The sequence below is a fragment of the Primulina tabacum genome, chromosome 6, assembly GCF_025594145.1.
Source record: "Primulina tabacum isolate GXHZ01 chromosome 6, ASM2559414v2, whole genome shotgun sequence".
NCBI classification, from domain to species: Eukaryota; Viridiplantae; Streptophyta; class Magnoliopsida; order Lamiales; family Gesneriaceae; genus Primulina; species Primulina tabacum.
Genome location: NC_134555.1, coordinates 43187460 through 43209683, shown reverse-complemented (window position 1 = coordinate 43209683; position 22224 = coordinate 43187460). Strand labels below are relative to the sequence as shown.

General features: G+C 31.7%; 2 protein-coding genes across 2 annotated transcripts; both read right to left on the bottom strand.

The window, feature by feature from the left end:
- Nucleotides 1–8998: 8998 nt before the first annotated feature.
- Nucleotides 8999–10848, bottom strand: LOC142550305 (phosphatidylinositol 3,4,5-trisphosphate 3-phosphatase and protein-tyrosine-phosphatase PTEN1-like). Its single transcript, XM_075659533.1, has 6 exons — nucleotides 10663–10848; nucleotides 10264–10512; nucleotides 9963–10079; nucleotides 9621–9731; nucleotides 9233–9421; nucleotides 8999–9139 (listed from the first exon to the last, which is right to left on the bottom strand). The coding sequence occupies exons 1-6, from the start codon at nucleotides 10846–10848 to the stop codon at nucleotides 8999–9001; spliced, it is 993 nt and encodes a 330-aa protein (XP_075515648.1).
- Nucleotides 10849–11778: 930 nt separating this feature from the next.
- On the bottom strand, nucleotides 11779–15095 carry LOC142549774 (cyclic nucleotide-gated ion channel 2-like). The gene is made up of 8 exons (XM_075658899.1): nucleotides 14766–15095; nucleotides 14058–14682; nucleotides 13617–13832; nucleotides 13222–13538; nucleotides 13035–13146; nucleotides 12721–12957; nucleotides 12541–12627; nucleotides 11779–12462 (listed from the first exon to the last, which is right to left on the bottom strand). The coding sequence occupies exons 1-8, from the start codon at nucleotides 14804–14806 to the stop codon at nucleotides 11980–11982; spliced, it is 2118 nt and encodes a 705-aa protein (XP_075515014.1). The 5' UTR covers nucleotides 14807–15095; the 3' UTR covers nucleotides 11779–11979.
- Nucleotides 15096–22224: the final 7129 nt, after the last annotated feature.

Below are 22224 nucleotides of genomic sequence, written 5' to 3'. Positions count from 1 at the left end.
TTAAATTGATTGAAGGTATTTGAATTTGAGTTTTTATGTGCTTGATTATATTATTTTTGTAGTATTATTTATTGTAAAATTAATAGGTGGACTAAAAAAATTAGTGGATCTATGAGTCCTCTGGATGGACGACAAACATGGATAAATTGTTAAAAAATATAATATCAAGTAGATTTTTGGCATACGATTTTATTCTAATTAAATGATTATGCATGATTCTAAATTTGAATTGTATCACAAGTTAACGTATGTTTTATCGTCGCCAGATATATTTTGTCAACAGTCTAATATTTTTCTTTGATTTAAGGAAAATTGTGTGACTTCGTATTATATTTTTATTTCTTAAGGTTTTATTAAAGGATTTTTCATGATGATTTTGAGGCACCATTTTTTCCTTTGTGTGTTTTTTAAAAAGTAAAATATTTATGAAACCATGACGTTAATAAGGCGCATTCTCTTTATTTAAAAAAAATATTGAAAAATTTATAAAAATTTTGAATAATATGAGTTAGTATTTAATTTGAGAGTGATTTATGTTTTTTGTTGTTCGTATATACTTCAATTTCTTTGTTATTGTACTAAATAAGTTATTTTTGAACTTTGAGTTATCATTTTTTTATGGAGGTTGTTTGTGTCATGAATTTTTTAAATTCATTTTGTTTAGTATTGTTGGCGGCAATTGATTTTCCTAATATTCTATTATTTGTCTTGTTGTTTATATGAAAATATGTATGAGAGTACACCAATCAAAACCACATATTTTGGGTCTTATGTTCTACGAAGAGGGTAATATATGATTTCTGTGAATTATATAATTTATTGGTTCTTCATACGTGTAGTTAAGAAATGAATCAAATTTTGAACAAAAAATTTATGACAAACATAGTGCATGAAAAAAACATGTTAAAAAAATAATGTTGGGTATTAATATGTCCCTATTTCTGTATCATATATTCAAACACGTTTTTTTAGATATTTGAAACTAGGTCTAACTAAGTGACATGAAACATATACATATATATTTGAAGGTGTATTTAAAGCAAAATATTAATATCAAGAATGATTCGTATTTAAATTTCAACGCAGCACAATGAAGAATAAATTGGAAAATTTTATGTGTAAACCTTTAAGGGTTATATAGTGATTATATTGCTACTTCATGGTTTGCAACATATTGATGTCATATAAAATATCAATATTTCTCAAAGAATAAACAAAAAGAAAAAATTCTTCATTCAAAAAAAGAAATACATGAAAAAAAATTGTGCATAATTCTCATTCTTTTTTTAATGGTATGAGAACAATTCTAAAGCTTAGTGGACAAAATAGATCAATTTTGTGCATTTTTAGTAAATTGGGACATTGAGCCGGTTGCACTTTATTTCTTCCAATATTATCTCGATAGATTTCGAGGTGGCTAAGAGGTTATTTTTGTCTATTTTTTTAGTTAAAGTGGCTAAAAAAATTAATTCATGATATATATAATGATAACATAGAGAACTACTCGGCAAATATATTCACATAGCCGAATAGTGAAATTTAAATTGAATTATACAATATTTCATCAAATTAGTTTTGTCTATTATAAGATGCTCATGAAATCTAATCAGTTGTATTATTAGATGAGATATTGAATAAGACAAATACTTTGATATATATATTTGAATGATATCTCATATACATATCTTAATTACGTTATTCGTGTACTTCTCAAGATTTTAAATTACAATAATTAATTTTATATGTCGTTCCACAATATATAAAATATTGCAAAACAAAATGTAAACTCGATAGAATAAAATTTGTTTTGTTTATGAGATTGAAACTATATCATCCTCATGATATGATGCGCGCTATCATTGTTCCAAATCTTCTAAAAAATGACGAACGAAATGACTTTCCTGAATTGCGTCAAATTAAACGATGACACAGTTCTAAGATATAGGCATTTGAAAAGATCTTCAAGTTTTTTCCTCAAACTAATTAAGAAATAATTGTTAAAAATTTATTAAACTTATAGCTATATGTTGATAATATTGATACTAAATATATAAAAATGATATTACAAATATCACGATGTTTGAAGAAATTACAGCACCATTCATTGGTTATGTTGTTGAAGAATATATAGGTTATACATACTTTTATTCACAAGTAAAAACCAATCATGACTAAAAACAATATTTATTTTTATGAGTTATAGTTGATGATTGTCAAAAACTGAAAAATCATTCAACAATAAAATAAATATTTGAAAAATAAACTTACTGAATAAAAACAATGTAGAAAACCGAAAAAACGTCCTGATAGGGAAGTAAACTACGAGCATGTTAGATCTCATATGAGGATTTTAATTAACATAATAGATGTTAAAGACTATCATATATTTGCTGAGTATACCAAAATGGTTATATGTATATTATAATATACTACGACAAAGAGTTGTTGAGCTATCAAAATCAACCAAGAAGTATATTGAAAATTGTGTCATGCAGATAAGATAACTTCTCCGATTCATATACCAGTCTATGATCATGATTTTTGATTTTGTGGTTTGGTTTGTTTCAATTAATAAATGCTATTAGCCATATTTTAATTCAGTTTAAATATTATAAAAATTTCGTACTTATATTTCCAGTAATTTAGTTGCTCACAAGCAACGCACGTACACTTTTATAGTATCTATCTATTACTACTATAAATATATGAGTTAGAATTGTGAATTTACATCTATGTCCTTATCTTAATTAATATCTCTTTAGTTGTTTTGTTTTCATTTATTAATTATTGAATCTATTACTCTATTACCACTATAAATATAGGAGTTGAATATTCATTAATACATGTTTCTTTGGTTGTTTTGTTTTCATTTATTAATTAAGAATCTAAACTAAATTGAAGAAAAACAAAATTTTCATCCATTTTATTTATGAAATTTGCAATCAATTTTAAAAAAATATTTATATATATAATGAATTTCAAAATGATAAAAATAATAAATATATGTTTTTGTTTGTTTTTTCATAGCTATTAAATGACTTCTAAAATAAATTGAAGAAAAATGAAATTTAGCTTCTCCTCCCATTTTTTAGATGAAAAATTTAGCTACCATTTTTTAGAGTGTCATTTAAATTTATCTTCCATTTTTTGGAACGTTTTTCATAGCTATTAATGACTTCTAAAATAAATTGAAGAAAAATGAAATTTAGCTACCATTTTTTAGAATGAAAAATTTAGCTACCATGTCACGGTCCAACCCACTTGTGATATTGTCTGCTTTGGCCCGAAGGCCTCACGGACTTTAAAACGCGTCACAAGGGGTTGCTACTCGCTCATTTAAATGCACAGCATCTCTCCGTTGTTTAGCGATGTAGGATTTCGCCTAAGGGCCTTCTCACCCTCCCTTTCGGGACTCAGCGTCCTCGCTGAGGTTTGCCCCACCATCCCAAACCCACGTGGAGTCGCTCTGATATCAAATGTTTATATATTTAAAAAAATCGCTAAAATTACTAACATATATTACTATTATAAATAATAAATAATAAATAAATATTATAAATATATGACTTTTATTTTTAACTTACTATTTTATCATTTTGTTTGTTTATAATTTTTCATGTTCACGAGGTTCTTTAAATTATTTCTATGTTAGTTTAATATGATTATTAACAGAGTGCTTAACTCAATCAAGCTATTTATTATTGTAATTTTAATTTTACTTTTAAATTTAAAATTAATCTATCTAATGCTATTATAAATATATGAGTTTGAATTGTGAGCTTACTATTTTACCCTTTTATTTATTTTACAATTTATCATTTTAATGAGGTTCTTTAAGTCATTTTCTATGTTGGTTTAATATAGTCATTAATAATGTACTTAACTCAAACAAGATAATTATTTTGAGCTTACTATTTTACCCTTTTATTTGTTTTACAATTTATCATGTTAATGAGGTTCTTTAAGTCATTTTTTATGTTGGTTTAATATAGTCATTAATAGTATACTTAACTCAAACAAGATAATTATTATTTTTATTTTACTTTCAAATTTAATTTAATTAATTATTATTTTGATATTACTTTCAAATTTAATTTAATTGCTTAATTTTATACATTTTCGTCAAACTCATGGAAAATCCTTATCATAATGTTATACATTTAAAAAAATCTAATATTATTATAAATATAATGAGTTTAAATTGTGAGCTTACTATTTTATCATTTTATTTGTTTTACAATTTATCATTTTAATGATGTTCTTTAAGTCATTTTCTACATTGATTTAATATAGTCATTAATAATGTACTAAACTCAAACAAGATAATTATTATTTTGAGCTTGCTATTTTACTCTTTTATTTGTTTTACAATTTATCATGTTCATGAGGTTCTTTAAGTCATTTTCTATGTTGGTTTAATATAGTCATTAATAGTGCACTTAACTCAAACAAAATAATTATTATTTTTATTTTATTTTCAAATTTAATTTAATTAATTATTATTTTGATTTTACTTTCAAATTTAATTTAATTGCTTAATTTATACATTTCCGTCAAACTCATGGAAAATCCTTATCATAATGTTACACATTTAAAAAAATTGCTAATATTACTAACATATATTACTATTATAAATAAATATTATAAATATATGACATGATTTTACTTTCAAATTTAATTTAATTAATTTTATACATTTCCGTCAAACTCATGAAAAATCCTTATCATAATGTTATACATTTAAAAAAATCGCTAAAATTACTAACATATATTACTATTATAAATAATAAATATTATAAATATATGACTTTTATTTTTAACATTACTATATTATCATTTTGTTTGTTTATAATTTTCCATGTTCATGAGGTTCTTTAAATTATTTCTATGTTAGTTTAATATGATTATTAATAGAGTGCTTAACTCAATCAAGTTATTTATTATTGTAATTTTAATTTTACTTTTAAATTTAAAATTAATTACTTTAATATATTTTACATTGACATTAAATTCATAGATAATCACTATCATAATGTTATAAATTAAATAAATTTCTAATATTATGAACATTAAGGTAATAATGAGAAGACGAATGGAGATGAGTGTGATTGAATAAAATTAAATTATTAATAAATATTAAGGTCATATTAAACATTTTTTTCCCATTTAGAATATAGATATTTTTATACTACTTATGTATCAAAAGAGATACGTGATTGAGAGAAAATGTTTGTATGTAAGTGATTTAAATGTAAACATTTAAGATATTTAGTCAATTTTCCAGATATGATGCTAAATAAATATTATAAAATAATATATTATCTATTAATCTATTAAATATATGAATTACTTTTGTGAGCTGACTATTTTACATTTTTTTGTTTTACAATTTGTCATGTTAATGATATTATTTAAATCTTTTTTTATGTTAGTTTAATAGGATCATTAATAGTGTACTTAACTCAATCAAATTAATTATTATTTTATTTTAATTTTAAATTTAATTTTAGTTACTTAAATTTATACATTGCTGTCAAATTCATGGAAAATCTCTATCATATTAATGATTGGTAATAATGGGAAGACGAAAGAAGGTGAGTCGGATTAAATAAAAATAAATTATTAATAAATATTAAGGTCATATAAAACTTCTTTCTCCCATTTAAAATAAATATATTTTCAGACTCTTTATGTGTCAATAGAGATACGTGATTGAAAAAAATTATTTAATGTAAGTGATTTCAAACACTGTTTTTAAGTTATTTAGTCAATTTTTTTTATAAATGCTGCTAAATAAATATTATTAAATAATATGATCAATTTGATCATTTTGTATTCTTGCAATGAGAGGAGTTTTTTACCCTATCGTTAACATGTTTTATTGTTATATGTCCTTTGTATTGATCATGTTGTGTTTGGATTGTTTATGTGATTTGTTTGTTTGTAGAAAGAAAACAGAAAACAAAACCACATATCCAACGAAAATGGTTAATTTTCAATTTTTTATTGTTGAGATATTTTGTTAATTTTTAAACACATAATGCATGTTTTTTGTTTGCTTAGATTACTTAGTTTGAAGTGATTTAGAAAATATTAAAAATGCCGAAATATTTTTTTTGTTTTTACCTTTTGTATCAGAATATCAAGAGATAATATTTTTTTATTTGTTGAGGCAAATGTTTTTCCAGAACCCTGTCTATAAATCAATATTTAAATTTTTTTACGAATTATTGTATTCTCTATTCAAAATTTTTGTATTTAGATTGATAGAAAGTATTTGAATTTGAGTTTTTATGTGCTTGCTCATATTATTTTTGTAGTAATATTTAATGTGAAAATAATAGGTGGACTAAAAAAATTCGGTACGTTTAGGAGTCCTCTTGTGGACGACAAACATGGATAAATTGTTAAAAGATATAATATTCAGTAGATTTTTTGCATGCGATTTTGTTCTAATTCAATGATTATGCATGATTCTAAATTTTAATTATATCATCAGTTAACGCATGCTTTGTTGTTGCTAGATATATTTTGTCAACGGTCTAATATTTGTCTTTGGTTTAAGAAAAATTGTGTAACTTTATATTATATTTTTACGACTATTTTTCTTAATGGTTTTATTGAAGGATTTTTTGATGATGATTTCGAGGCACCATTTTTTCCTTTGTGTGTGTGTTTTTTTTTTAAAAAGATGTGGAATATCTATGAAATAATGACGTTAATAAGGCGCCTTCTCTTTATTTGAAAAAATATTGGAAAATTTATACAAATTGTGAATAATATGAGTTAATATTTAATTTGAGAGTGATTTGTGCTTTTTGTTGCTCGTATATACTTCCATTTCTGTGTTATTGTACTAAATAAATTATTTTAAACTTTAAGTTATCATTTTTCTCTTATCGAGTTTGTTTGTGTTATGATTTTTTATTCATTTTGGTTAATATTGTTGTCGGTAATTGATTTTTCTGATAGTATATGATGTGCCTTGTTGTTTATATGAAAATAAGTATGAGAGTACACCAATCAAAGCCACGTATTTTGGGTCTTCTGTTCTACGAAGAGGATAATAGATGGCTTATGTGAAATATATAATTTATTGGTTCTTTATACATATAGTCTACGAAATACGTCAAACTTTGAACAAAAAGTTAAGACAAATATAGTGGATGAAAAAAGACATGTTAAATAAAAAATAATGTTGCGTATTAATATGTCCTAATTTCTGTAATATTTGAAATTAGGTCTAACTAAGCAACATGAAACATATACATATATATTAAATCGTATTTAAAGCAAAATGTTAAGATCAAGAATGATTCAGATTTAAATTTCAATGAAGCACAATGAAGAAGAAATTGAAGAATTGTATGTGTACGTTAAGTGTTATATAGTGATTATGGTTCTACTTCATGGTTTGCGACATATGGATGCCATATAAAATGTCAATATTTCTAAAAAATTAAAATAGTTTTTCAAAAAGAAAAAAATTCTTCAGTCAGAAAAAAAATACATGAAAAACAAAATATGCATAATTCTCATTCTATTTATAATGGTATGAGAATAATTCTAAAGCGTTGTGGACACAATAAATCAATTTTGTGCATTTTATTGAGACATTGAGTCATTTCACTTTATTTCCTCTAATATTATCTCGATATATTTCGAAGTGGCTAAAAGGTTGTTTTTGTCTCTTTTTTTAGTCAAAGTGTCTAACCAATTAATTCATAAGATATACGATGCTAGCATAGAAAACTTCTCGCCAAATAAATTCACTTAGTCAAATATTGAAATTCAAATAGAATTCTACAATATTTCATAAAATTAATTTTGACTATCATAAAATGCTTATGAAATATAAACAGTTGTATTATTAGATGAAATATTGAATAAGACAAATACTTTGACATTTATTTGAATGATCTCTCATAAGCATATCTTAATTACGTTATTCGTGTCTTTTCTCAAGGTTTTTAAAATACGGTTATTAATTTTGTATGTCGTTCCATAAGATATAAAATACAAAATATAAACTCAATAAAAGAAAATTTGTTTTGTTTCAATGAATAATATAATATTATGTTCTAAACACAACAAATTAGATTGAAACTATCTCATCCTCATGACATGATGCACGCAATCATTGTTCTAAAGCTTTCAAAAAAATGACGAACGAGATAGACTTTCCTGAATTGCGTCAAATTAAACGAGGACACAATTCTAAGATATAGTCATTTGAAGAGATTTTCAAGTATTTTTTTTTATCACAGTGATTGAGAAATACTGAAATAGTTGTTAAAAATTTATTAACTTTATAGCTATATGTTGACAATATTATACTAAATATATAAAAATGATATCACAAATATCACAATGTTTGAAGAAGGTGCAACACTTTTCATTGATTATGTTGTTGAAGAATATATAGGTTATGGATACTTTTAGTCACAAGTGAAAATCTATCACGACTAAAAGCATGTTTTCTTAAGAGTTATAGTTGAAGATTGTCAAAAACTGAAAAATCATTTAACAACAAAACAAATAGTCGGAAAAATAAGATTATCAGATAAAAACAATGTAGAAAATCGAAAAAATGCCGTGACAAGGAAGCAAGCTACGAGCATGTCAGATCTCAGATGAGGATTGTAAATAACATAATAGATGTTAAAAACGATCAGATACTTGTTAAGTATACCAAAATGGTTATATGCATATTATAACAAACTACGACAAAGAGTTGTTGAGTTGTCAAAATAAACCAAGAAGCATATTGAAAAGTGTGTCAAGTGGATAAGATAACTTCTCCAATTCATACAACATCTATGGTCATGATTTTTTATTTTTTGTTGCTTGGTTTGTTTCAATTGATAAATTTTATTAGCATGTTTTAATTCATTTAAATATGATCAAAATTTCGTATATATCTTCAACAGTTTATGTCTCACGTGCAACGCACGTGCATTTTTCTAGTATATATATATATGTATATATGTTTGATTTGTTATTCACATGTCGTGTCTATCTTTGTGCCTACTAATGAGTAATAATATTGAGGGATGATTGATCTTTCATATCTTTTTTTAATTTTTCTGCAACAGCTCTTGGAGACTTCTGCTGGAGGGTAATACCGCTGCCCAGGATTCTTCACGATGAAGGTTAATTAAACAAAAAACAAGAAAATATGGAAAGGGCCTAGATTCAGCCAAAATGGTAAATTTCTTAGGAGTGCAGGTACCTCTTGCAACTCAGAGACCGCGACAAAGATCTGATCAATGTTGATTGTGTCATATAATCGAATACGCTCTAAATCTCTTTCACATGGAGTAGGTAAATTGACATGAAAATGACCAAGGTTAACCCCTTCAGGAGAAGAAAGCAACTTCTCCCAGTATCCAACGTACCGGCGTTGGCTTGGTATTGAGACCTACAAGGCTTAAAGAATAAAAAAATATCCAATAACGTGAGATTTAATGTGTCCATAGTGGTTATTTGTACCTATATTTTTGTTCAAATAAAAATGAATTATTCCATAAACAGAATTGCCAAGCTCTTTCTTTTTGTTCCTCTTAAGATTTCATAAAGAGCTCTACTGCTGAAAATTGAAATATACCTAAGCAACTTACTCCGTTGTTCGTGGTTCTTTTCTCCGCATATACATCCATTGCTTTCTCTGCTGACATGCCAGTGTAGACTAGATAAGAAGATACCATTAACCCAGTTCGACCCTTTTCTGCCTGCACGTATATATTAACCGAAAATGGATAAAGAAAACTCCCACCTAATTTTGTCTATAATTGTTTCATGTCAAATTGATAAACTGGTGAGTTCCCAACCAGCATCCAAAAAACTAGTGTTTTAGATAGGAAATATTACTGATTTAGGAGTCATTTAACAATTTCTTATGCAGTTGATATGGAATCATGTCGTATTTTTGTGAGTGGGAAGAACTAGAGATTTCTACTCACCATGCAGTGCATAACTGCAATGTTCTTTGGATCACTAGATAACCAAGAATGGACATCTTCACAGAAGGCCTTGATAATTGGAATTGGAGGAACATGGTTATCATCAGAGTGGTATCTCTACACACGGCCATCAAAATGGGATGCGTCGTAATTTTCTTCTATGCATAAGTTGTACACCTTATTATACCAAACATCAAACTAACGTAAATGACAGAGAATTGACACTTTGAAGGACTGATTCTTAATATATAATCCATATCTTATAATGACCAGAATGTCTCATTTCCAGCACAGACTTAACCTGCCGTAGAGGATTGCGATACATGGCTCGCATACGTTCTGCAGGGAATGACATCGCTAATAATCTATCAGTTACGTAAGTCATATCAAGATCATAGCCCGCGACTAGCATTCTCCTCCTTTTCTTTGACACCAAATTTCGTGTATAATTCCTCCATAGACAATTCAACAGGCGATTCTGAACATGTTTCAGATTCAAAATACGGCCCTTTGTTGCTCTTTCCTTGAAAACTTTAACCCCATCTGGCCGCTACATTAAATGAGCGACAGTCACCTATACGGATCACGAAACTAGTCTATCGACGCAATATGAATATTTATGAAAACGGAATGCGAAATACTTGGCAGAAACAATAAAAGAAGATCCCCAAAACACAAACAAATTAACGGTCCAACATGCCAACCAAATCAAAGTAGCACGTATTTGTCTTGCAGTTTGATTCAGGTTGGATTCTTGAATCAACCAAAGTAAATCAAACGCCACCAAATTTGGTCCAAGAATCAAGAAAATGCAGTAATGGGATGCCCTTATGAAAATCTGAGGCTTTTTCTTAAGGGGCCACAATGAGGAGATGAAAGGGCTCATGGCCAGATGAGGTGAGAGGAACAAAGATTTTGTGCTATATTTGGTGTTTCAGGTATTTTGTCCACAATCCAGGCGACCTTAAGGTTGGGAGAAAATGAAGCCGCATCACCGGGTATGCGTGTGCACATATTTATTTAATGATTATTGATTATTGGAAACTTTTTATGTTAGGATTATTATTAAACATAATTATACGATCAAGTCATTAAATGATGATTGACAATAGAACAATTTTAACAGAAAATATCTAAAAAAAAAGTCATATTATTCTAGCTAAAACCATTATGTACTCATTGTGTTAAACTGAAAATTGGGAATTTAAGCATCTAATTCATCGAGCTGAAAATTATAATTGCCTGTTATGAAGCTCCTTGATCAACTTGAATATCATTCTTATAAAAAAAAACTTCAATTTCATCCAAGATTATCATTCGGCCTTGGAGACATGAACATAGCGGCGCTGTGGTTGTAGGCTTGCGTCGCTGCACCATCCTTCAATACGCCGCGATTCCCATATCTTCTCCACCGTCAAGCCAACATACACAGTAGTTCTCTCGAGAGCATCGCTTGCGAACCGACGGTTGAAATGATTTATTGGGTGAGTAAAACGCCGGGATCGATGTCTAGTGCATGCTTCTGCTGGTTGAGTGCATGTGAATGTTAGCCGGCGGAGTAATGGGTGGCGGAGGTACCAAGAGATCAGTCCAAGTTGGAGTACGTAAAGTTACCTGCCAATAGAAATTGTTCTGTAGTATCATGCATTTTAACATCAAACAAATTTCATGTTTAACATCCCATAACTTTCGTATAATGTTTGTATGTGCAGACTCTGCTGTAAAATTATTTGTGCCATATTCATTACAACGTTGGCGATGAATTTTAATGCGATTTTAAGTTCTGTGCCAAAGCAAATTAAATGAGATGTCATAATTGAAAACTTCATGCAAAAGTGCAGTGCACGCATTTGACGACATATATTGCACAAACAAAGCACTGGGAAAAATTGAAGCCGTCACATTTCACAACACATATTACCACACTTATATCCCCTTAAAATGAACTTATGAATCATTAAATCTATGTAGACAGATGAAATATTACTGAAAGTCGATGAGCTTGAACAAGTTGCTCTCATTCGAGATGATCATGTGGTCGAATCGACATAAAGAATGCAGCATACTGCCGAAGCCGCCTGTCATCATCGCCACTGCCTGGACTAAGGGCATAAAGATTGTTCCTCTGCATGTAACGCTTCCAGGCCAACTGGATATTAACGGCAGCCCATGTCCTCCAATTAGAGGAATAGTACCTCGCAGTTCGCTTGAGCCTCTCGTTGGCGAATTTGTAACGAAAATGGTCCGTGATGTAGCGAAGATCTTTGGAGTCTAGAGCAAATGCTTCGATCGATTCAATGCATGTAAATGTTGAAGAAGAGGCAGGAAGTCTGTCCATAAAAGGGCGGCGAAGGCACCAATGTAAAAGCTCGTCCCCAAAGAATCCACCGGGCTCTAGCAGGCTCGTGGCCACCATCCCTCTGCTGAGTTTTTGGCTGCTTTTCGCACGGCCACGCACAATGAACACCATCCGCTGCACGGGGTCTCCCTCTCGTATTATCTATTTATGGTTCATAATATCGTGAATGAGACTTTGCACCGTATAAATAGTATGAAGTAAAAAGCAGTCTCTTCATACCTTTTCGTCTTTGGAGAAAACAAGTGGCTTCACACGGTCGCATATGTTGTCCAAAATGAGATCGTCCAAGCTATCAAATAAGGGAACCTAGAGATCGCCAAAACTCAAGATTCTTTATTTAGGAACTTAACAAGATCTTATATTTTTCCAAATCCATAAAAAGTAGAATCTTCACGATACCTTTTTAACCAGATCAAGGCAAAGAAATCGTTTAATGTCCCTCCTAAGTCCATCTGGTAAGTAGGAAATCAAATCCATCTCATCGTCGCCGTCCAAGGCCGTCCATCTCTGTCGTTCATAACGTCTAACTCTTTGCCTAAGTTGCGTGGGCAATTGTCTTCTCTTCATCCACCATTCCATGTCTCGGCATCTCAGCTGATTCTTTCTCTTCTTTGCCATAACCGCATGCAGAAACACCTAGTACAATCCCAATACGATACGATGATTTAGTGTAATATCCATCATGGCGAAATTTACTATGAATAAAAACTCACCTGAATATTTCCTATCAACAGAGTGAATAACATCAATCCACTAAGCACATTGCATATACTGAACATTACTTCGGACCAATTGCTCGTCGGCTCCAAGTCATTCCCAAAAGTGCTGCAAACAATTACCAATGAGTCAGGAGTGCAACGGTTAGCAGTACGGATTAATTTTCGAGCTGTTTTTATATACCTAAGAGTCATCAATCCCCAGAAAATGGGATAAAGAATCTTGACAGAAACCGAGTTGCTGGATACTACGGGAAGAGCCCATCCATATATCCCATAGCGATACGGCCCATTTACATCCAAGCACAACGGCTTTCTGACAATCACGGTGGTGTTATTCCCACAAGGATTCGCCACAGTACCGGACGACAGTATAAACTGGTAACAAACCTCCGCAGAGCACGACAGAGGTAGATTGCACGAATTGGTTCCGCTACAATGATGTTGTAGGCAAGATGCTACACGCTCTATAGCAAGAACATACCAACATCCACCTGCGACCTGTAAATAGATTAAATGAACCACAAGAGATACATATAGTGCAAGAAACTGAGCATGAATGAGTATAGCAGTACTCACATGAGAAGCGATTAAATATGCCAAAAGATTAAGGCCGAAACCCCACCAAATTGTGCCGAAGATGTAGCCTGTCACCTTTTGCATTCTTCTCATTAAAGATAAGCAGTGATAGACCTTAGGGAGGAACTGGAACAAGAAGATCAGTAAGAGAATTGTCATTATAAGCTTTATCCTCTCCTCTTTGATTAATCTTGGCACCACTAACCAAAATACAGCCTGCGATAGCACCATGAATATTATTAAGATCAACGAATGCAGATTTTTGTTGATACGTATGGAAAAAATTGCTGGAAAAATACTTTTTTAAAAAGAAATTTAATATTTTATCAAAATTTGCCAAACTTATTTGCATGTTAAGTAAAATTTTGTAAAGTAAACATATTAATTAACGATTTTCTTTGGTTGAATTGAATGAGTTTGGATAGCGCGGAAATCTCTCACCTGAGGAATGGGAAGAATCACAAAAACATCAAACCAGAATCCCCGGAAGGACCGCAGGTAGTGAGCGGCGATGGCGCGCGGGTTCCACACGAGCTTCCCGCAGCCGACGACCAGCGACTCCCTCGAGACGAAAGCCAGCCGAAACTGCAACCACAGATGGAATAAGTGAACCCCATCAACGCAGGTACGCAGCACCGTCACGATAACAGCCATGCTTCCGTCCATGTACAGACACGGCGAGTCGCCTCGTCCGATGGACAGCGCGTAGAAGAACAGGGGGTCTACCGCCAGCGACACCCCTCGCGCCAACAGAATCGCTCGGTTCCATCGCTGCACGCGTTTGCTCCGGGGGTCCAACACTCTTCCGAATGCTCTCAGTCGGCCTGCATCGGGTCGGGTGTTAAGGGCTTTGCTCGGCTGGTTTTTTATCGGGATCAAGGAAGAACCCGCTGACGCCTCCCACTCCGGCTTGTCGGCTTTGTCGCAGCTGGTGGAGTGGAAAACAGGGGCTCCCACTTGGGTACTACACGCGTAACATTCACCAGCGCCGCCCGATATTTGATTGTCCTCACCGTCGTCCCTGCTGCTAGGTTGAACAGAATCTCTCCGGAATAATCCAAACCACCTGCACCCCGATGAAAATAACATCATATAAATAATAAAAACTAACCCAAATTGGGAATTCTAAAAAACAAGAAACTTACAAACCTTGAGAGAAAGAAACGGGGGCCTGGAGTATGAGAAGCCATGTTCCGTGGACCGACACCATGGGAGAGAAGGCTCGTGGGTTTTGTAGAATGATTGAGAAATCAGAATGTTAAGAAAAAGTAAGCGAACTGACATGGAATGTACATCATCTGCTTTATAGTACGACAGCCTCGCCGTCTTGCCCTGGCTCTCCGCCCCGTATTTTGGCTCTTTTACCACCTGAGTGACCGTGTTAAATCACATGGAAATGGCAGGATACAGATTGCACCACCGTAGTCGTTGCTGCCAGTGTTAAAAATTGAATATATGAGTAGAAATCGTCATCCCATATAAATAATAAAATTGAATATGTGAATTGAACGAACTGTCGTTCTCATATATTTATATGCTGATTTATTAGTAACTAAAATAAAATTTTAAAATCGATTTTGCCTTAATTCTTCGAATGGAGGGATATCGACAAAATCAAATTATAAAATTTGAAAGTAAAAGTCCATAGGGCTTTAATTTTAGGGCATAATAAAATGAGTAAGGCTCTTGTGAGATCGCTCACGAATCTTTATATGTCAGACGAGTCAATCCTACCGATATTCACAATAAAAAGTAATACGTTTTCATGGATGACCTAAATAAAATATTTGTCTCATAAAATACGATCGGTGAGACTGTCTCACATAAGTTTTTGCCTAATAAATTATGTGAAATTTACGTGTTCAAACTGTTAATTATTGATTATTGTCGCATATTATTTCAGGCTTGTTTTCAAAACTTTACGGACTAAATCGACACATCAATAAATTTATTGACGGAAATGAGAATGAATCCAAACTGAGGACCATTGATGTACTATAACCTTTTTATGTCTATATAAAATTGAACAATAATTATTATCCTAATCAGGAGAGCTCTTCGGATAGAAACATGATTTAAAATTGAAGTAGGTCCCTTGTAAAACGGTCTCACCAAAAATTCATATCAACGTCAATTATCACATACTAGATTACCATAAGTTACAAGTTGGGGTAAAAATCGGTGATGACAAGTTGAAAATCAGTAGATGATGGAAAAGAGATCCAAGCATAAGTGGATAGATTTTTATAAAAAAATTTTGGAATGTTTTAATTGCCTCGTCACCAACGATGTCTTTTGTTGACTTAGAATACGTTTAGACCTATAAACACTTATTGCTCTCTGAAAACACCAAATTACAAAGCACATGTGCGTCTTCTTCGGCATTGAGTGTGATTTTCGCCATCTCATTGGCGTCCTTGTCCCGACAGTTCATTCAACATTGCCTCAATTCCGTTGGCCTGTATTTTGTTGGTGAAAATTCAATGCACCTCTCGCAACCCAATTGAGTTCTTTGGGTTGTCCGAACTTAATTTATTTCGATCTATGGATTTGAAATTAATGAATTTTAATTATATTTTTATTTTTTTTAATAATGATAAAATCTTAAATATATAATTTACTTATTTACACATTAATTATATTACACGAAATATAATGAATTTCAAATGTTATTGATATTGGACGAGCTTGAAATTCATATTAATTAACATAAAACCATATATAAACACGGAATGAAAACTGATAATCTGATAATTTTTTCGTCCTCTGATAGCTTTATTATATTTTTAAATATTAAATTAAAGATAAAAAGTATAGTGAAATCCTATCACTTCTCAATTTTGTGAGACATATCGAGTTGAATTGTCTCAAGAATATAAATTTATGAGATCGTCTCAGACTCGAACATCTCTTTATTAAATTTCATATACTTCTAATATTATTATTATTAATTTTACGTAAAATCGAAGAGCCGTACAATATTATTCATGTTGATCCCTCAAAATTTTATACCCAATCAAGATTCGTGTGATGTATTAGTGATCACAATATTTTGATCACTATTTGTACCCTACTGATTGTGATATACGCATGTGGCTCATCCAGCTCATTAACTACTTGTATATTTGAATATTCTCGAAGATATACACAAAAATAACTACGTGATTCAAATATATTGATAAAATCATAATTCGTTATATTATGAAATTAAAATATCTTTGTAAATAAAACATATTTTAAATATACGAAGAGTATGTAAAAGGAGTAGGTTTCTTGTGAGACGGTCTCATGAATATTTATCTGTGAGACAAGTCAATCCTACCGATATTTACAATAAAAAGTAATACTCTTAGCATAAAAAATAATATTTTTTCATGGATAACTTAAATAAGAGATCTGTCTCACACAAATTTTTGTCATGTAAAAGAAATGGTTTAGTTTATAAACTAGTACTCCTTGTACTCTATAATAGGTTTCATGTAATAAAGTCTCGCATATCCATATCAATGAGACGAGTTGTCTGGAATAAAAAATTTTTTTTGCCATAAATGTAATTGTTTCTCATGGATCTAATCAGATCAATTCAGATATATATCTTACAAAATTGCACTAAGTTCAAAATTATTCTTCATCCAAAATAATGTAACTTATACACCAAGTACAAAATTCTTCTTCAACCTATGTGATTTAATGTTTCAATCAAAAATATATCGTGAGACTAAGTGAGGTGTATTCAATTCAGACTTTTAATGACTTTTTTCAAATGATAAACTTTTATCAATTTGATAAATTTTTATTGACTTTTACAGAATTTCACAGATTTATATGGATTCATGTAGACTTTTTTGCAAATTTTTTATAGACTTTTGTGAAATTTTTTTCAAAGAATTTTTTAAATTTTGTACTTAATTATAACATATTATAAACTAATAATTAATTTACAGATATAACATGTGGGGACCCGGACGCTAATTCATTCCTTAATCGTCTTTAGGAATAATTCAGATAATTATAATAAACAGGGTCTAATTTTTTTTAAAAAATACACAGCGGAAACATAATGTAATTCAATTCAAATTACATATTAAACATAAACATACAAATCTTGTATTATCTACAAGAATTCAACTAGGTTCAACTATATATCAGTGCTGAATCCTAAGTTGCTTCGAAGCCCGGATCTCCACGCTATCTAGTCCAGCCTCGTTCTCTTCTTGACCCTGATCCTATCCCACCTGTTGCCATGCACACATACAAACAAGACAACAGCTGGATAACTCCAGTGAGAATTACATTCTCAGTATAAATCATGTATACATGCAATCATAAAAACAATATAAAAGCATATAACAGATATGTCTAACATGTATTCAGATCAGAATATAAATCCATATCAAGAATAAATCCTATTCTAAACATGTACCATCATCAGGAACATAAATCAATATGTACCATATTCAGGAACATAATCAACATGAATCAATATAACAGTCAATTAGACTAATAACTTCACATTTAAGACTAGACTCAATCCTAGTCTAGGGATCTCGGTTTCCAGAAGTTAGCATTCCCATATCGACCAACAGTAGTAGAAAAGACTCCAGTACTATCCACGTCGATAGGGTATCGATCACCAGTAATAGAAGAAATACCAATTCTATCCACATCGATATGGTATCGATCACCAGTAATAGAAGAAGCTCGTATTCTATCCACATCGGTATAATATCGATCACCAGTAATAGAAAGAACTCCGATTCTATCCACATCGATATAATATCGATCACCAGTAATAGAAGAAGTTATGATTCTATCCACATCGATACGGTACCGATCACCAGTAATAGAAGAAGCTCCGATTCTATCCACATCGATATAATATCGATCATCAGTAATAGAAGAAGTTATAATGCTATCCACATCGATAGCCAAACATCCGGTGACAGACTTTGGCACAATCGCCAATACACTATCTTGTGACATCGTGCAATGTGCCCGTGGCGATCCCACCACTATCAGGTACTTCTGTCACAAGATTACTCCTCTAATACATGTTGTCTATCAATCAAGAGAACAAGTACATCAATCAAATCAATACAATCAGGTAAAGTATGTGATTTAGGAAAACTCGAGCCAAACCTCACTCGAGTTGTGCAATCCCAACTCAACATTAATTTATACCTTTATCTTCTCGGTCCGACGAAGACGAAGTATTGAAGTCAATTCTGTCCATACCCAATCTGATAATGACAATCAAATAGATACAATATCAGTATATAACTCAGTTCAAAACCTATTCTGATTAATACTCAAATCAAAACATAATCTGATCAATGCCAATCGACATATGATACCACGATACCATCTCAATCAATACCGAATCTGATCAATATCAATCAACTGATGTTTCGACGGCATAACAATACAGTCTCGATAACCCCGTCAATTCCAACACCACAGATATAATACCAGAACTCATAATCAATATCGGTGCAACTCATAATTTCAATAACAATACAAATCTGATATCGAATCTCAATTAATCAATTCCAAAAATCATAAAAATTACATAATCAGTCCGTTCTTTAATCTGACTTCGATTATATGATGTCTAACATGTCAAGAACATCATATATGACGTGTATTCAATTCAAACAACATCATAATTTCAGAACATGTCAAAACGTAACAAAACTTACGTCCAGTTGTAGTCTGCGTTGATAGGAACTTAATACTGAAGTCGGATTCAAAATCAGACGGACGGATCTCGTAAAAATCGAAATTCTACGATTTGGAACCCTTTTTCCCTTTCCTCGAGCTTCTCCCTCGATTTCCTTTCATGATTTACGTTTGTATGTATATATATATATACATAACTCGTGCATGATAGAAACGTGGCATGTTCTTGTTCTGCATGACTCGCGCATATGCGCGACTCCGAATGGCGCATATGCGCGAGACCTACTGGTCTCCATGCTCGGCTTCGCAACTACTGGCGCATATGCGCGCCTCAATCCGGCGCATATGCGCCAAAGCTTCTGTTCCAAAACGTTGGCTTCTGGACTGCTCGCGCATATGCGCGACATCACTCGGCGCATATGCGCGAGACACCATTTCTCGGCGCGTGTGTCTCGGCATCTCTCGCGCATATGCGTGCCTCACCTCGGCGCATATGCGCGAGGTTCTCTGGACAAAGCATACTACAGCTCGCGCATATGCGCGCAATCACTCTGCGCATATGCGCGGGATCTTCTGCCCAACTCGCGCACAGCTCGCGCATTACGTCGCGCATGTGCGCGAGTGGCACCTCCCTCGCACCTAATTCGTGTCTTTTCTCGTCTGTCCCGGTCTGATCTGTTCCGTCTTTAATCACCTCAATTAATCAAGAAATCATCCCAGATTAATCTCAGATTACGGTAAATATACCCAAATCATTTTCGATTACGGTAATCAAATTCTCGGGCCTTACATAACATATTCAGTTTGAAATATTATTTCAATATTTATATTAATAAATAAATTTACTTATTTAAAAGTTAAATCATTTAATCTTTACATGTGTATGTATGTGAGTTTGTATGCATGTTTGTAAATTTTTTAAAATACGTAAATTGATTAATCTGTAACTTTGTTTTTTAATTGATAATATATACGTGAAAATAGTATTATTTATCATTATGTAAATATAATTTTGTATAAAAATATCATAACTTACATATCAAGTGAAAATGCTAAAAATAATTTTTAAAAATCATGGTTGTTGTGTAACTATTCAATTATTAAGAATTAAGCGGTATTTTTTTATCATATTTTTTTATTATTAAATATTACATTAATTTGTATAAATCATAAAGTAAAAATCAAAAAATCAAATCTATAATTCAAAATTTATTATGATATTAAAAATATTCGATGAAAAATCAGCCAAAAAATGAAAAGTTTGAAAAGGATGATGAAAATATATATATAGGTATATTTCAAAAATATGAGAAAGTGATAGAGATAGATGAGATGAGAGAAGATAAGAAGAAGAGTAATGTGAATCGATAGAGAGAGAAATAAACAGCTTGTATATAAGTTAGAAGTTTTAAAAATCCATCTAACTTTTTGGGTTAAACCAAATATAATATTTGACAATTTATAGTTGTACTTCAGGCTTAATGTTTGTATGTTAACGAATTCCATGAAGTTATTAAAAGTCTATTGAAAATCTGAATACTTCTATAATTTTATATAGATTTTAAAAGTCAATGGTGAATATCACTTGGCTTCTTAAAAGTCTATAAATGTCAATATTGCATATCACTAGACTTCTATAGAGTATGAAAAAGTCTTGATTGAATACTTCTAGACTTTTAAAATCTAAAAACGTCACCAAAAGTCAATAAATATTCTATATTGAATACACATTCCTAAATGTTTCTTGGTATTTCATTTCAACATATAATTTATTCCACCAAAAATATATTTTAAAAAATGTATTAATATATCAATAAATTTAACTTACATATATAATTTATTCAATTTAGGTAAATTTTATTTTAATATGATTTATTTAATTTAATTTAGTACATGCATGTCATATTTTAGTAAAAAAACATATGGTGATTATTTCAGTTTATTTGGATAATTCTTTATTCTATTAACTGTCTATTTGTATATTAATTAGTAGCGTAAGAAATAGCATCGAATTAGGGATGAAAATCAGGCACTATTCGAGCGTTCGGGGCATGTGAGGTCCGGGGTCGAAGAGGGCGGGGGGTGATCGCCGGTGTCCATCAGTTGCACGGACAATGAGCGGCTCCTGGCAGGCTTCTAGATGGAGGGAACATTAATGAACCGACCTACACGGGAATGAGAGGAATTCCGAGACTGTTCAATATAATGGACTGTACAGTTGAAGAGGATTTAAAAGATTTGATTTGTATTACTCATATCACGAAGGTGCATCTTCTTTTCGGTAGCTCATCACATAAAAACTTCAAAGTTAAGTATGCTTGACTTGGGGAAATTTTGGGATGGGTGACCTCCTGGGAAGTTTCCTAGGGTGCGTGTGAGTGAGGACATAAGCACGCTGGAAAGACACGTCTTGATACAGTGAGGACAGTCGTCGAATCTGGGCCGTTAAAGTTATTCTCCTATGAATACCAGGTTTGAGCGTATGATAATTCATTCTCAGTCTCTGACTTGAGCGTCGGAGGGGCTACGCCGGGACACCCTCCTGTCCCCCTTCTAACGGTCTTATTTGTGATTTCAGGCCCAGGGTAATTTTGAAGCCCGTGTCTGGATTAGTGACGCTTGCGTGGATCGGACCCTAAATTTCCCGTGATTATCACTTGGCGCCGTCTGTGGGAACCAAGTGATAATCACGGGAAATTTAGGGTCCGATCCACGCAAGCGTCACTAATCCAGACACGGGCTTCAAAATTACCCTGGGCCTGAAATCACAAATAATTCAGTTAGGAGGGGGCCAGGAGGGTGTCCCGGCGTAGCCTCTCCGACACTAAAGTCAGAGACTGAGGATATATGGGGGGAGCAGCTAAGGGCGCTGCTGAAAACAATATAGTGAATGAATTATCATACGTTCAAACCTGGTATTTATAGGAGA

What these genes read in the sequence shown, in the direction of transcription:
- LOC142550305 (XM_075659533.1), bottom strand. Translation starts at nt 10,848, where the DNA reads ATGAGCCCTTTCATCTCCTCATTGTGGCCCCTTAAGAAAAAGCCTCAG. An exon ending in TTGCAGTTATGCACTGCATG is followed by an intron (nt 9,732 to 9,962) that starts GTGAGTAGAAAT and finishes ATATACGTGCAG; the next exon opens with GCAGAAAAGGGTCGAACTGG. An exon ending in AAAGAACCACGAACAACGGA is followed by an intron (nt 9,422 to 9,620) that starts GTAAGTTGCTTA and finishes TAAGCCTTGTAG; the next exon opens with GTCTCAATACCAAGCCAACG.
- LOC142549774 (XM_075658899.1), bottom strand. Translation starts at nt 14,806, where the DNA reads ATGGCTTCTCATACTCCAGGCCCCCGTTTCTTTCTCTCAAG. An exon ending in TGTTGATAGGAAATATTCAG is followed by an intron (nt 12,958 to 13,034) that starts GTGAGTTTTTAT and finishes GGATTGTACTAG; the next exon opens with GTGTTTCTGCATGCGGTTAT. An exon ending in TTTTCTCCAAAGACGAAAAG is followed by an intron (nt 12,463 to 12,540) that starts GTATGAAGAGAC and finishes AACCATAAATAG; the next exon opens with ATAATACGAGAGGGAGACCC.